The sequence below is a fragment of the Opisthorchis viverrini genome, assembly GCF_000715545.1.
Source record: "Opisthorchis viverrini unplaced genomic scaffold opera_v5_182, whole genome shotgun sequence".
NCBI lineage: Eukaryota > Metazoa > Platyhelminthes > Trematoda > Opisthorchiida > Opisthorchiidae > Opisthorchis > Opisthorchis viverrini.
The window spans coordinates 640,358-655,459 of record NW_008751838.1 but is presented as its reverse complement, the minus strand read 5'-3'; the positions used below and the strand labels follow the sequence as shown (position 1 = coordinate 655,459).

Below are 15,102 nucleotides of genomic sequence, written 5' to 3'. Positions count from 1 at the left end.
GACGACGACGACGATGGTGGTGGTGGTGGTGGGCGTATCAGATAAGTACTTTCACCGTACTGCTTCCCATTTGCGGACTTCTGCATCAGCTTCCAGCAAAAGTGTCATACTGCGGCCTGAAAATCTTTCCACCATGACTTTTCGTGAACATGGAACCTCGCTGTTGTCCATTACAGAGCTTCGAATAACCACGGACAGAGTGCAAAATCTGATGATTGGTGCCCACATATTGCAGCTGGATGAAGTGCTCGTAGATGGCGGTCAATTTCTAATCGAGCGCCTGCATCCAACCAACTGGGTGGACATTCTTCGGTTTGCAGACTTGCTCAAGAATGAAAAGTTGGTGGAAGCATGCAAAAGCTTTTCCAAAGATCACCTGAAGTGAGTCATTGTCTGCTTTCTTGGAATGATTTACAACTTTGTCTACTTAACAGAAGCACAAGTAGTTTGTACGTAAATGAACAGTTTTGCTGCAACCATAAATTCTTGACTACCACAAAACAAATCAAAGATCCTCAATTTTCTAACGATAATCAACTGTCAGATGCTTAGCATCACTTTTACGTGTCCACGTCCCCAAAATTGGATAACTCGGCGTCCAGTGTTCCCGAATCCGAGGTTATTTCTCTGAAATACCTAATATAGTGGGGTTTTGGCGAGATACATTCATTTGAATGCCAGTTTGTTTTTGACGCAAGAGTTAGCTGGAACCAAGCTGAATCTCTCGCAAATGATTCTTCCAACCAACGGGATGTGTTGCACCAGGCCGCCTCATGTTCCAGTTGGTACGATATTCCAGCTATAACGATACATGTATGGGCGTAATACGCTACTCACAAAGTTGTTGAAAACTCTTCAACAGCTAAGAAGCGGTCTTGCCTGAAAACCAACTGAATTTCTCGTTCATGTGTCGTTTAACCTGATCCTCCTCCTCCTCATCATCATCCGAATCATCTTCATCATCATCATCCTTATCCTCATCATCCTCATCATCACCATCATCATCGTCATCATCATCATCATCAAAGAAAGCAGCATCAGTGTTGCCACTAATGCTCGACTGCCGTACACACAGACCAACGAAATGTACCAGTGGCACTCCAGGTGAATCATCAATTGAAGCACGTTGAATTGGAAGATTGAGGAACCTAACCAAAACCCATCAACCGCAAGAGTTCAGCAACTCGACCAATTGACAGTCAACATTCATAACTGATCTGGCGTGCTAATCTGTCGCTTTGCTTCCGACCTAAAAGCCTCATTGGGCCAAATGTATAGATCCCAAAATGACCAGGCTTTAAGGAAGACGGAAAACCAGATAAGCCTCCAGATCACTTGTCAAGTTATCGAAATATGGGTAGTTCTGATGTGTTTATTGGTGGTTGATCAGATGGCAGTTGATCTGTTCTGTTGCCAAGCTCGGCGAACAGATCAACTGCCAACTGATCAACCACGAATGCCAGATAAGTGTTGAATGTCATCTCAACTCATCTAAAACCGTTCTCCATGCGCTTGCAAGTTCTACGCCGTCTATCCTATTTACACAAAGGTGTTTGGCGATTTCCTCCCACCTTGATCATCATTCTCAGTAACGTTAGCCATAGTTCCCGCCTCAACACTTCAACGTTCCCTAAATCTGTTTTCTGTCCCGTGTTCAGTGAATGCTCAGTCATGGTTCAGTTTTTCAGTGAGGATTGATGTTATTCTGCATTGCTTGGAAGTCTATCTGTTCCCCCCCACGTGCTTCTATTCTGGTGTGAAGTCCCCTGGCCACCGGTCTTCTATGGACCTTAGTGCATCTGTTAGATTTAACTTTGTAGACATTGTCTATTATTCTATAGACCTGGAGGCGATCCTTCAATTGCACCAACACACGGAGCAAAGTGTTATCTTTCTGGAAGCTACTATTTTAGCCTTCTCTTGAATCCCTCGAATGATCTCCAATGTCCCTGGTTTATATGGAACAACAGCGGTTCCTATCCATTCCCTGTTGGGATTTGCTACCGGTTGAACGGTGGATACTACTAATAAATCATGCGAGTAGTATATGGTTTTCTCATAGGTCCGCTTCGCGTCTATTGAAAAGTGATATTTATTATGGAATTTGTGAATAGTCAATTTGAGTGATAGTTAATGAGTATCCAGGAGAGTTCAGGAAGACGTGTTCGAGAAGAAGGCGAATACTCAATTTTTATAAACAAGATGCATACGAGAGTTTTTCTGCCCTGTCCAATAGACTGTAACTGTTCAGTTGGTGTTTTCCGATAAATAACTTCCCCTCACGGTGGCAACATACTTCGCAATTGACGCCCAGGTTCTTCCGTACACAGAGCCATTACACGCCCAAACACTGATGAGGCAGTCAGTACTGGCGAATACCGACTTCGGATGGGCAGACAAGTAATTCAAAACTACCCCAGTGTCGGTTGGCATCTCGTACACTGTGGCCTTTAGTTTCCCCCGACTCTATGTGTCGTGCAGTCTAAGAAGGCCAGTGTACCCGAAGTTGACTCTATCTTCATACTAAAGTTGATGTATGGACTCAGTTCATTGAGATGGTTGTAAATCGCACTAACCTTGTCTCCTTTCATCACGACAAAAGTGTGTCATCTACATACCGCCAGAATATCTTGGGTGGGTATGGGAATCCGGCTAAAACTCTCTGTTCAAATTCTTCCATAAAATATTTGCGAAAACCAAGGACCATGTTATTGAGTGCAGACCTGTTTTTGTACATGTTTTTATGCTCCTATTAAATGAACTGACAAAACCTTTTAACTGACATAATGGTTGATCTAGTGTTCTGATCTGAAGTGCTCTCACAGACTGGTTCTCCTTCTACTTTAAGTGTTGGCCAAATTGGTGTCCTGCTCCCTTGGCCCCACGAGGCATTTGTGTCAAAAGCGAAACGCTGTCCAATTAAAAACTACCGATTGTTTACCGAACCCTTCTGAAACCAAACACGAGTTTACCTGGCTCACGGCAACACATCGGAGTGTGGGTAAATCGTGAGAAACTCACCTGAGTTGTTTTGAAAGCAGCGGGAAAAGACAAGAAAGCTGAACGGCCATTACTCGGTCTTCTGAGTGATCTTGTTGTAACGTTGACAAGTCTTCTCTGCTACACGTGTTCCGTAGTTGTCCGTGGAGACTTACAGAGCTCGGTTGACTTCCTGTCCCGTTTGTGTGTATGTGTGTGGGGAGGCCGAGTTGTATGCCTAATTATTGTGTGCAGTGTGTGTGTGTGTCCATTCTGATTTGACAACTGCACGACAGCGAATACAACTTGACCTGATGTGGTCGAAGTTCGTAATCCTGGCGCGTGACGCAGGTGGTAGCCGCGTAAACAAAAATGGATGGGAAATTGTAGCGTACATGGCCAAGGTTACGAGCGGAACGGGGGTGTGTCACGTGATTTGAGTGTTTGTGACGCGTGATCTAGCCAATACAGTCTCCTTTATTCTATAGTTTGCATGAATTTCGGTTGCTTTTCCACAGCGAAGTGCTCGAAGAAGGTGAACAACTCGGTATGCTCAACTTGGAACAATTCACTGAACTCATATCGACCCCAAACATTTCTGAAGAGCAACGTTTCAATGCGATTCGGTCCTGGGTCTCCTGTGATCCGACCAATCGAGAACAATCGGCTCCGGAACTGTGCAAATTCGTTCACATACCGGGACTACCACGAAATTGTCTTCAGCAGTTGTACGATACAAAGGAACAATGGAAAAACACATCGTGGTTGAGTGAATTTCTGTTGGAAGCTCTTAACAGCCCTGTGATTGGTCAATCCAAACGAACCACGTACCAGCCGTTCTCAAGTGGCAAGGAGGTGAGTGTTAATATGGGGTCATCCCACCACTTTTTCATGCTAGAAACTACTACTGATTAAAAGATGTTATGACGTGGATACGCGTACTGATGAACTTCCATCATCCATATTGCCAAAACGCATAGTCGCAAGTTCTGCAAATATTGAACTATCTCTCGCTAAGAATGGATGAGCGCTCTTCAGTTGCCACGATCAAATTCCACAGGTGGTATCCAAGGTTTACCACGGTTTTCAGTCGTTTTATTCGTTGGTCTTCTTGGGTGCGTCGTTGAAATTCATCAGAAAATATCAAACATCTAAAATCCCACACATTTTGTGCCTACATACTACTAAAATGACTGTGCCTGGGGGAGATTGGCTAAACGATGCTTACAAGCCCGACCGTTCATATGAACCAGGAATCAGAACCATTGGGAACTCAAGCGTCCGTTGCGCCACCTGACTGGGAATTCATGACAGGTAGGTCAGTCGTTCGACACAACCAGGGACAACTTAATCACACCGTTCAAGCGTGAATATATTTGCCCATTCAGTCGTGGAAATTCGGATTTGTTCAGCGTACGCAGGCGGAGTAGTGATAACACTTTTACCCTGAGAACGTAGGAAAAAGGGACGACTGTTCAAAGATTTTGGTGTGACCGTATTCATTCAAAATGCCTTACTCTGAAGTTATTAGAGCGCGAATTTACTGATCCGAAGGTTCATGGTTCGAACCCGACCTGTACCTCTCGACTTCCCCTGCCTAGGCTCGGACAACCTGGCAGTATCCCAGCCCTCGTGCATCATTTGGGAGGCATAACAGATAGGCACCGAAAGGGTCTTATAGCTGAATGATTATGATTATCTATCTGAAGCAAACATACAGACAAGCATACTAAAAGACTTTCAGTGTTTGACCATCGATGTTTTCGGAGCATTGCCCGAATCTGGTAGGAACACAGGATCAGCAATTCTGAAGTACGTCGAATGGTATTCGGGAGAAATAACTCACCCTCGATAGATGAACTGATCACACAGCATAGGTTTCGGTGGTTTGGTCAAGTGCTGCGAATGTCAGTCGACCGACTTCCTCGAGGGGCTCTTTTCGGCTAACCATGTGAAGGGTGGAAGAGAGCCAGAGGCGGTCAAACAATGACTTGGCAGCAAATTATGAAAGCCATTACCAGCAAACTCAGCTGCGCTGGTCACTGCCGTTTTCCTGGATGGGGACCCCGAGATGGACCACATCAATGGCTAGAGACATTGTCAGACATGGGCCCAGTCGGCCCTCAATGGCGCCCGTGCATTCAAGCTATTGCCTTCACTGCATAGCTCTTTTTCCAACAGCCCACTAACACTGCTCTATTTACTCACCAATTTATCAGCTTTCGCCTCCAATGCGCATCTACCCCTTCCCACCCAAATCATCGGTGAACAAAACTGCGGCTACTACAACCACTGTACGACGAGCACCTGGTTATTACAGCTGATAATGATGATGATGATGATGACGATACAAACAACCCCCCAACAGTGGACACTCATACTGCTCCTTCTGGCTACCTTTGCCAGAGCTCGTGAATGTGAAATCCGTTCGTTTTTTTGCCAGGAGAGCAAAAATTATCTGCTCCACCAAAGCAGAACACATTTCTTTTCCAAGCTTTTAAAACCAGAATGTCAGTTCACTCGTTCTTTCCAATCTAGTGAAGTTTACCTTCCACCTGCTGTTGTGGACGACGCTCCAAACTTTGAAAATCTTCCACTCTGTGGTGATTAGGATGACCTATCGCAGTTGAATTGCAGCCATTAGAGTAGGTCACCTGATTAAAACAAATTTTATGACAAGTTAAAGTCTATAAGGGGAAATTGGGTATAACAAGAAACCGCTAGATAGTGCCAACATAAGTATCGCTTGGGGAATCGATATTTTCCCATAAAGTCAGGATGAAATCTGGTAGAAGGTAGAGCTTCCGGGATAGACCAGGAAAATACTACTGCAAGTATTCAACGAGTAAACTCATTCGCATACCAACTGGATTTTCACGGGAGACTCAGCCGAAACTCTCGTCTATGATACTCTTCAACTGAATGTGCTGCACCAAGGCCGCCTCGTGTTTCAGTTGGTACGATACTCGAGACATCGCAGTATATTTCCATAAACGAAACTACTCATGCGGTTGCTGAAACGTCTACGACTGCCCACGACCGGTTTCACCCTTCTTGGGACTCATCAAGTTAGCGCAGTCAACCTTATGTTCTACTCGAACCCAAATTAGACTGATTTCGACGAGAGATTCATTTGAGTCTCTCGTGGAACCCAAACTGATTTGCAATTGGGTGTATTTCTCGAAAACAGTCCAATTCGAGTTCAATTAGAACATGAGTTTGACGGAAACGCAGGGACTGCGCCTACCTAATGAGTCCTAAGATGGACGAAACCGGTCGTGGGCTGCCGAAACGCTTTCAGCAACCTTGTGAGTAGTCTCCTTTATACCTTCTTGCGGTTCATCAGGTAGGCGCAGTCTCCGAGTTTCCATCAAGCGAATCAAACAATACAAGCGAGAATGTGCCTACCCGATGGGTCCCAAAAAGGGCGAAACCGGTCGTCGGCTGTTGAAGAGACTTCGGCAACCCTGTGAGTAGTTTCCCTTGTGGAGAAACACCTTTTACAGTGAATCAGGTGAGTATTTTGCTGCTTTTGAGATGCAGCGTTTACAAGTTCCAGGTTGACCTCAGATGCGAATCAAGGATGCATGAGAGTGAGTAAAAACCTCTGACAAGATCCAAATCAGTGATCACTTAAACTGTTTCGAGACAATGAAAAACAGAGGAAATACAGGGGAGCATGCGCCAACTCTACATAAAAGTTTTTACTACACCAAGTCTCAGTAAATACTATATTCAAGATAGACAACTCTACACAGACGAGAACGTTTGATTGGTTCCGGGAAGTTTGGTGACCCTGCCTCTTTCAGAAGAGACATTCCGGCAAAAAGCAACCGTCGTTGGTCGGTGCCTTTTTGATGATTCCTCTGTAGGGAAGAACAAATCATACTGAGTATATCTCAGTCAGGTCCAATGAAATAGGTTATTGATTAGGACGGTACGGTAATGTAAGTGAGAATGCTGCCCAACTGAAACTGTTCAAGAAGCAGAGGCGGAACGCCGACGCTTGGTTTTGTGTTGGACAAGCAGAGCAGATTCATTTCGGTTCATTCTCCGAAAACATTCTCACCTGGGTATGTCTGGGTAGTAGGGGTGCACACCTAATTACTGGATGGTCCACGATTCGAATCAACCTATGGCATCTTGACTTGGAAAACTTGGCGGTATCTTCGTCTTTGGGTTTCCTTCGGGTGACGCGATAGTTGGACACCAAAAATCTGCTACACACGTAGAGTTGCTTGTATTGTCTTTGTTCCAACAAAAGCCAAGGCCTTGAAATGCCCCTCAAGCCTAATGCTCCAAAATAAACTTCAGTTTACTGCTGGCTTCAACTAACGTTGACTTCTAGAGGCTTGTTTATTCCGGAAGCACATCAGAACAAAAAGGGGAACATCCATGAAAGAACTTTGACAAACTAGACTTGTGGCAAACCTGAAGTTTTCCATTCTCGTCCCTTCCCTCTCCTCCTTTATTCCAGGGCCTCCTTCTCGTGTTTGATGGCCACGAAGAGTACATCCAGGTTTATGACATACAAACGCAAGAATGGAAACCTACTGCCGAGGAACGCGACAATCAGCAGCCCGATACCGCTAGGCAAAACATGGTCCCAGACTTGCCGGAAAAGCGAGAGGGCTGTGCAGCGGTTGTGTTCAACGGGTTGGTCTACGTTCTGGGTGGCCGCACACCAGGAATCACATTTTCCGTGCTCATTTTGGATCCGGTTCAACAGAGCTGGAAAGACGGTCCTCCGATGGACACCCCGCGGTGGTGTCTTGGGGCGGCTGTGCTCGGAGGCAAGATATACGCAGTTGGAGGCAGTGATCCCTTCGGTGAGCAAAGTTCTTCATCCGCCCGAGTCTAAAGGCTTGGAGTTTTACTCATCCAAGTTCCTATCGATTTGTCTGCAGTTGAACATAGTTTTGTCACGTGCGTTGTTCTACCACGAAGAGAATTTCTTCAACTGACCACAGTTTCAAGAACTCGTTCGCCATTGTCCACCGGTATATGGGTCCGTTATTGTCGTGGAAATCATTCATCATGTCTACAGAACCGTTTGAATGCTCTATTTCAACTGGGTCATTTGGTTTTAGTTTACACCAGATTTTTAACCAAGAGTGGAGGTGCAGCCTTCTACTGAAAAGTTGTCAGTAGTCGAAAATGGTCGCAACCCCCCTCCATTACTTTACACGGCTGCATCATTTCAGCTTTGTTGAGAGAGAGAGAGAGATGAAAGCAAATAACCTGCCATTATGGTGTTCCAAATTAAGACATGAGCACTGTTCACCGTTTGACATCTGAAATGCAACATCTGACAGTGTCGCTATAACGCAGTGATGTATAACGGGCAAATGTCAACATGGAACTGGGGAATTACCACTGCCAGACTACTACTCGTCAGTGTCTTTAAATTCATCGCAACATTGTGTTGCAGCTAACGCAGTATTATCTGCGGAAACTAACCAGACAAACCATCAAACCAGTTTGGTTCGTCTTGCCAAGTATTTCCGAACCAAAGAAGGGTTCAAATGTGTCTTGATCTTCTATCGTTCGATCGTTTATGCCAAAAAGTCTTTTCAGCTTATTACACGTGGTATTTTTTCGATTCTTTGTGTAGACGCGTTTGCGTTCACTCATTAACTTCGGTACGCCCACGCACACATATGCGACATTTGACTCAGCTTGATTATCACTCACTTTTGAACTCCGCTGATAATTGATCATTGCTCAGGATCACTTTATTGATTTTCGCCGGTTGTAGGGACACCTCTGAGTCAGCCACCTGCAGTCCGCAGCCCGCTGGTACACTGATCTTAAGTCATCTATAAAGGTACCTTTATCGAAAACTCCATCTTCTTCTTGAAAATTTGAGAGTCTACCAGATCATAGGATGTCTTCCAGCATCCACCCGCTTGATTGCATTATTATCAGTCAATCAAATCCAACTTTATTCACTTGCTGAGTCTCGATCCAAGAAGAACTTCACAGCGGATTGTTCACGCATAACTGCCGCAACAGAAGACTACCGGGTGTCCCTCTCACCTAAGGCACCCCAGCAACCAGGCCAGTTTCTTAAGTAACAGGTTTCTTATTGACTTTCAACAGTTTACTTTTATAGACGTAACACACTACTCATTTGGTTGCTGAGACCTCTTGGATCGCCCACCACCGGTTCTGCCCTCATTGTGGTTCAGTAGCTGGGCGCAGTCCCAGAGTTTACGTCAAACCCATGTTCTTCTTGAAACCAACAATATGCAAAACTGGGCTCATACACTCATCTGCATACCAGTTTGGGAGAAGAACACCATAAACGAGAGATTCGTCTGATTTCCGGGTGGGTCACCCGTGAATACCAAATTGGTACGCCTTTGTTTACGTAGCCTACCAGCACAAAAATCGTAATTGTATAGCCCAAATAATTGTCTATATTGTTGGTAATGTGGTGGAACTTGAGCGATTTTAATGAAGAGTTTGTCCTGTAAATGCATCCAATCTACGCTGAAAAGCCGGGAAGCGCTGCACACCTGTACCATTTCTATTGGGAATCATCGCACAATGCATCTCACGAAACCCAAGGTTTCCAACTCCCGGTCTCCTCTTCACTGTACTAACAATCTGTAAGTAGTTCAGAGGAAGAATAAAATTCACTCGATGCGTGAGACGTCCATCTGAGAAGTCGTCAGCCGAAGAATCACTTAATACACGTGACCATGTGATATGTATTCCGCGATTGAAGGATAAGTTGAGCTTTATTCTGTCCATGTTCGAATTAATCCCGGAGTTGATCAGTTACTCGTTGCCGAACCGCCAATTGTTCAAACTCGGTTTTCTCGGAGAACCGACCGTGCTTATGACCAATTTTTCGACGGGTAATCGGTAATTTTGAGCTCGAGATAGATCAGTGGTTAAGGTGAGAATCAACTAACCGGGTGATCCATGGTTCTAACGAAAACCCGGTATCTCCGGTTTTGGCAACCGAACAGTGTCCCAGCTCTCGGGCTCCCTTCGGGTGGCACGTCAGCTAGGCAACGACGGAAGGTCAGGGCTGAACGATAATATTAGGTGAGAACTTGAATATACTGGAATGGCTCTATCTTCACCAGTGGTTCTTCAATATGCATTTACTCGAAATATGACATGGTAATGTGGTCTTGCCGGCAGTTTCCGGTCTGTTAGTTTATGGGGAAATTAACCTGATTCGTCTTAAATTTGAAGCAAGCTCCGCCTTGAACAGCGTTGAAGTCCTGGATCCATCCTCTGACTGTTGGCTCCCTATAAGTCCGATGTCTTGCTGCCGATCGTCGTTGGGCGTCGCAACAGTGCGTGGCAAACTGTACGCTGTCGGTGGATACAATACCAGTGGTCCCATTTGGACTGTAAATTGCTTGTCTTCTGCTGAGAGCTACGATCCCGAGACGGACACCTGGACAGCGATTGCCTCCATGAATTTTCCGTAAGTAGACCAGAGTCATGTTCTTCCCGATTCACTGTACATCTTGAGTGAACAGGTAGGATGTGTCATCTTCATTCGTCTCCAACCGCTCAGAAGAGGTTAAAATCAAATTTATGTTCGTACTTTGATGAATTTTGTTTCCTTCTTGTATAACTGGTGTCGTGATATAGCCTCAGACGACAGCGGAGACTGAGTTAGGCTAAACCAACACATCTGTTTATGCCCAAATCATCTTGGATGGCTATGGGAACCTATGGTTGATTTCATCATCGTGCAAAAAGTACGAATCCGATATATCAAAAAGCCAAGATTCAAGTAGATGGTCGTCGAAACGGACTACTGACAAGACAGAATCATTCCAAGCTTATTACTTCGCGTCGTCCGTGATACTCTTTGGAAGACCAATAGTTTGGGTTCACTTTGTTTGTCTACATTCCCAGGTCAGTTTAAAAATCGTTTGAAATTCCCGGTATTTTCAACAAGGATAAACAGATAGACCTCAGTGTATGTTAGGAATCTCGCCATCAGGTTAGTTGATTAAAACAGGCGTAAATATTGAAACATGCGATATGGTTCAGTGATTAGAGCTCAGCTTTACTGGTCAAAAGGTTCTTGGTTCGAATACGACACCTCCTCTCGACTCTGGTCAAAAGGTTCTTGGTTCGAATACGACACCTGCCTCTCGACTTCCCCTGCCTAGACTTGGGCAGCTGGGCAGTATCCGAGCCCTCGTGCTTCCTTCGGGTGGCATGACAGCTAGACACCGAAAAGGTACTACGGTTGAACGACTATCTCTGTTTAATGAAACACGCGGGGAAGTTTAGAGGACGTTGAGGCACGAACGATCGTTTGTCTGCGCCCCAACGTTGCATCTGATCGGATGCTTTGAGGGGTCCTAGAGGGCCGTTGAGTGCCTAAACCGGCCGGTTTTTGTCACAAGACCACGGAAACTCATAGTGGCATGAATCGTTTTTGACGGTACAGCACCCGATACCACTGCCTCGGCATCAAGTTGTCTCCTATGTGAAGCCACACGCAATGCCAGTTTTACGGTTTTGGATAACGAATTTAATGGAGAGAATTTTGCGTGAGAAGTAAAACAGGAGCTTTTGACTCAAATGTTTCCTCCCAATTAGTCTCCCGCATGAGGCTTTTTGTTTACCAATTTTCAGACGCTATGGTTTGAGGGCTTGTGAACTGAATGGCCGGCTGTATGCGGTGGGTGGTGCCCCTGATCTTGTGCAGACGCTTAATTTGGTTGAAGTTTACAACTTGGACACGAATTCTTGGCATCGTGCGGCTGCAATGATAGAAAATCGTAGCCAGTTCGGTAAGTCTGTGCGTAGAATGACTGTTAATGTGTTCAAGCAATGAATCAGTTTTGCCTGAAAGAAACGTTTGGAACTGTCCAATGGGGGGACAAATTTGAAGATTGCGTTGGCTAACCCAGCTGTTGCATTCTGTGGCATCATGGGAGACAAGAGTGTTTTCGCATTCGAGTCAGCGACTCTCTTAAGGACGTAGGTACCGTCTGTGGAGATTCTTATCATCTCAAATCCTCAAGGTAAACATACTACTAGTGTGCCAATATTAGCGAACGTTTCCTAGTCAGTGTTTTGCCTTTAGATCACTCAAAGAGACCTGGACTAGATGGGAGGTTATCGCTTTTGCTGTCCTGCAACAGAATAAGCCTCATGTCTTTCTTTTTGTACGTTGTGGCATTTTCTTTGACTCACTGAAGCCGTATTTCAACTGCCGGTTAGATAAGCAATCGTCTCTCATAGGTAGTGCATCTGACGGCGCTGTCTGGCCTCAATTTATTTCATTATTTAGGAAATTTTGCTGTCACTGAGACGACCGAGGATGCAGCGCGTGGGACCGAAATTTCATTCGAGCATTTGTCATTCGACCGAGGACCAGGTGTGCTCCAATAAAATAGCTCTTTCCCCTTCTTGGAACATACGTCACTCCTGTAAAATCAATTTGTTTCCCAGACAGTCAGTAAATCGAAACCAACATAGCGATGCTCATCTCCCGGGTTTCGAAATGTAAATTCAAGAGGAATCACTAGCTACCCATGTAGTTCATTCAGTCTTGAGGTTTTCATGGGGTTCCGCTTGTGTGCAAAGTCAATCAAATTTTGAATTGTATTCTACAGCGGAACTATGACGATGCATAAAACCAGTTGGCTATTTTGCGTTTCATGCGCTGCCGTGACTTGTTCGAATTTTTCTTGTCTCATCAAGAAAGGAACTTTCTGTCGAGAGAGAAATTTTGGCTAGAAGAAACCTAAAACATAGGCTTCCGTGGAAGCTCAAAGGAAATCCATGAAAACACACTCGTGGTCGATTAATCGAAGCTCCAAAATCCGTTTTGGAGATAAACGCTTCTCTAGCGGAGTTGCTGAAAACGGTTTCGTCGGTCACAGCTAAACGTTTGAGCCAAGTGCCTTGGTAAACCGAGCGGTCCGGTTCTCGGCCCGCACTGACGCTACAAATGACTTCGTGGGATCTCCGTCCCGTAGATAAAATCAGGTTAGGTCATGCGTAACTACATAATGCCAGGTTGATGCAAGCAGGGTTCGGCCTATGAGTAATGCAGCCTGCGGCATGTCGGAAGCCGACACCCACCATTTGGTATAACTACTGGGTTGTTCCAATCCGTTTCGGTAAGGCCCCACCCTAAGGCTCTGGATATCCAGTGGCATTTAACCAAAAACGGCACAAGAAGGGACTTTCTGTGCGCCAGTTGGCCCTATCTATGTGCCTAAGGTGCATTTCGCCTGCAATGCGTCCCCCAGACAATCTTTGATGTACTCTGTGAGCGTCGACTGTTGAGTTTTGTTCACTGCCATAATTTAAAGCAGCCCAAGGTGACTCTCCATGTTGGTTGAAAGCGGTTATTCGCTGCCATTCCCGGTTCACTTTGTGGGTATTGTATATTATTTTATTGCACTGTTGGGACTCGTCATTATCATAGACAGCATGACATCAGTGTTCATCACCGATGCTTCGCTGCCGTACAACCATTATTTATTTGAAAGCCTTATTGTAAAGAAATGAATAAAGTTGTACAGAGATGGGACTTAGTGCTAGCTTACCACAATCATTCCGTGGCGCCTACATCTCTAGACACTCATTCAAGCAACCTGGATAGAAACTGACAACAAAATTGCTACTCACATTGGTTGGCAGTTATATCTTGCAGTGTCTTCAACCAGGAGCAGTGAAGATCACGTGATCCCCATCCTGGAAGGCGAGTAGCACCGACAGAACCCCTAGCGTTTCGTGATTTCTTCAATACCGCTCCATGTTAGGAGTTGGCTACCTCTCGGCTTCTGTCGCTCCAAAATGGGCATAGCAAACAGCACTCTCTTTGGCAACCGATGGTTAAGCATACGCGACACATGCGAAATTCGTGTATCCATTTTCCAGTGACCCACTGCAATACTCCGGAAAGTCAAGACACAATACCGTTTGAGTCGTTTTGAACAAATGCTGTCAGCCAACTACCGTTTCAGTAATTTTGAAGAAAACGGCCGCATTTACAGCCGTGTTTGTTACAAGACTGTCAACTTCCTGACCTTGAAAAATATACCGCAGTTCAGAACCCTTCCGTGAAGGATGACCCGAGCGAGCAGCGAACCCAAACAACATAACTAGTAATAAGACCAACAGTAATTTTCGTACTGCTGTAGCATGATGTCGGTGCGTAGCTACCCCCAATGGAAGTACGAGGGCTAAGCCACCACGACATTTTTTGGGACTTGGTAGGAGCTGCGTTCACAAGACAGACCTTTCGGTTCGTAAGTTTGTGGCTTAGTTGCTGAACTACCTTGAGTTCTCGCTTAGCCAGTGACATGTGGTCTACCCGTTTGCAAGAGGATCAACACATCAGCCATGCTTTTCTCGGTCGGATTCATTATTGCAATCATTCTGAAGAAATTAATGAGATCTTCTTGGATTCGAAGCTGCGTTATTTTCATGAATGAACGTGCGGTGCACGTAGTTTGTCGAGTCTAGCACCTCATCCAGGGAAGTTTAGTTTCTGTTTGATGCAGAACTCATCAAAGACGTGTACGGGAAAAGACCTTGTCGATCACCATTGCACGAATAACTTGGATGCATTCTCTTCTTTTTGCACTTTTTTTCAAGGTCTTGCGGTGAATGAGGGCTTTCTGTATGCGATCGGTGGATATGATGGGAAGGCTTCCCTTGGAAGTATTGAGTGCTACGATGCATCGAACAATAAGTGGTCACTGTTGCCACAGTGTGCACTGCACGTTACTCATCCCATTTCTGCAGTGTTTATTGACCCTGTAACTGCAAATAAAAACTGATGTCAACTTAGTTTTTTATAATCATCTCTCAAGCAAAGGAAAATGGTTGATTTCCGTTGTAAAATGTTTTCGCCGCGGCCTAGACGCACACCCTAAATTTCTTTGAAACCGTGGTTTGAAAAAGGAAAATTTTAACATGATGTTTAAGCATCAGATGGTAATTATTCGGGCCCTTAAGATCCCCCCAAGCAGCCGCGGTTTTAGAAGAAGTTGTTTAAACGTACTCGGAGCCCACTATTCGCGCGGAATTCGCATTTTAATGGCTACCGGTGGCTTGGAGCATTTTTGCTATAAAACGGTTGGAAATTTTGTGAAAAATTTTGTCCCGCGCGCT

The 15,102-nt window shown here is 45.1% G+C and overlaps 1 protein-coding gene across 1 annotated transcript in view; it reads left to right on the top strand.

Annotated features, from left to right (window-relative positions):
• Positions 1–14,775, top strand: part of T265_14361 (hypothetical protein) — a gene marked incomplete at both ends in the record, with an annotated part of 30,383 nt that extends 15,608 nt beyond the window's left edge. Inside the window, 6 exons of the mRNA XM_009173301.1 lie at positions 177–381; positions 3,498–3,834; positions 7,457–7,808; positions 10,153–10,429; positions 11,602–11,759; positions 14,584–14,775. Coding sequence (XP_009171565.1) covers positions 177–381; positions 3,498–3,834; positions 7,457–7,808; positions 10,153–10,429; positions 11,602–11,759; positions 14,584–14,768 — 1,514 coding nt within the window. The remainder of the gene's footprint in view (positions 1–176; positions 382–3,497; positions 3,835–7,456; positions 7,809–10,152; positions 10,430–11,601; positions 11,760–14,583) is intronic.
• Between the last annotated feature and the right edge of the window lie 327 nt (positions 14,776–15,102).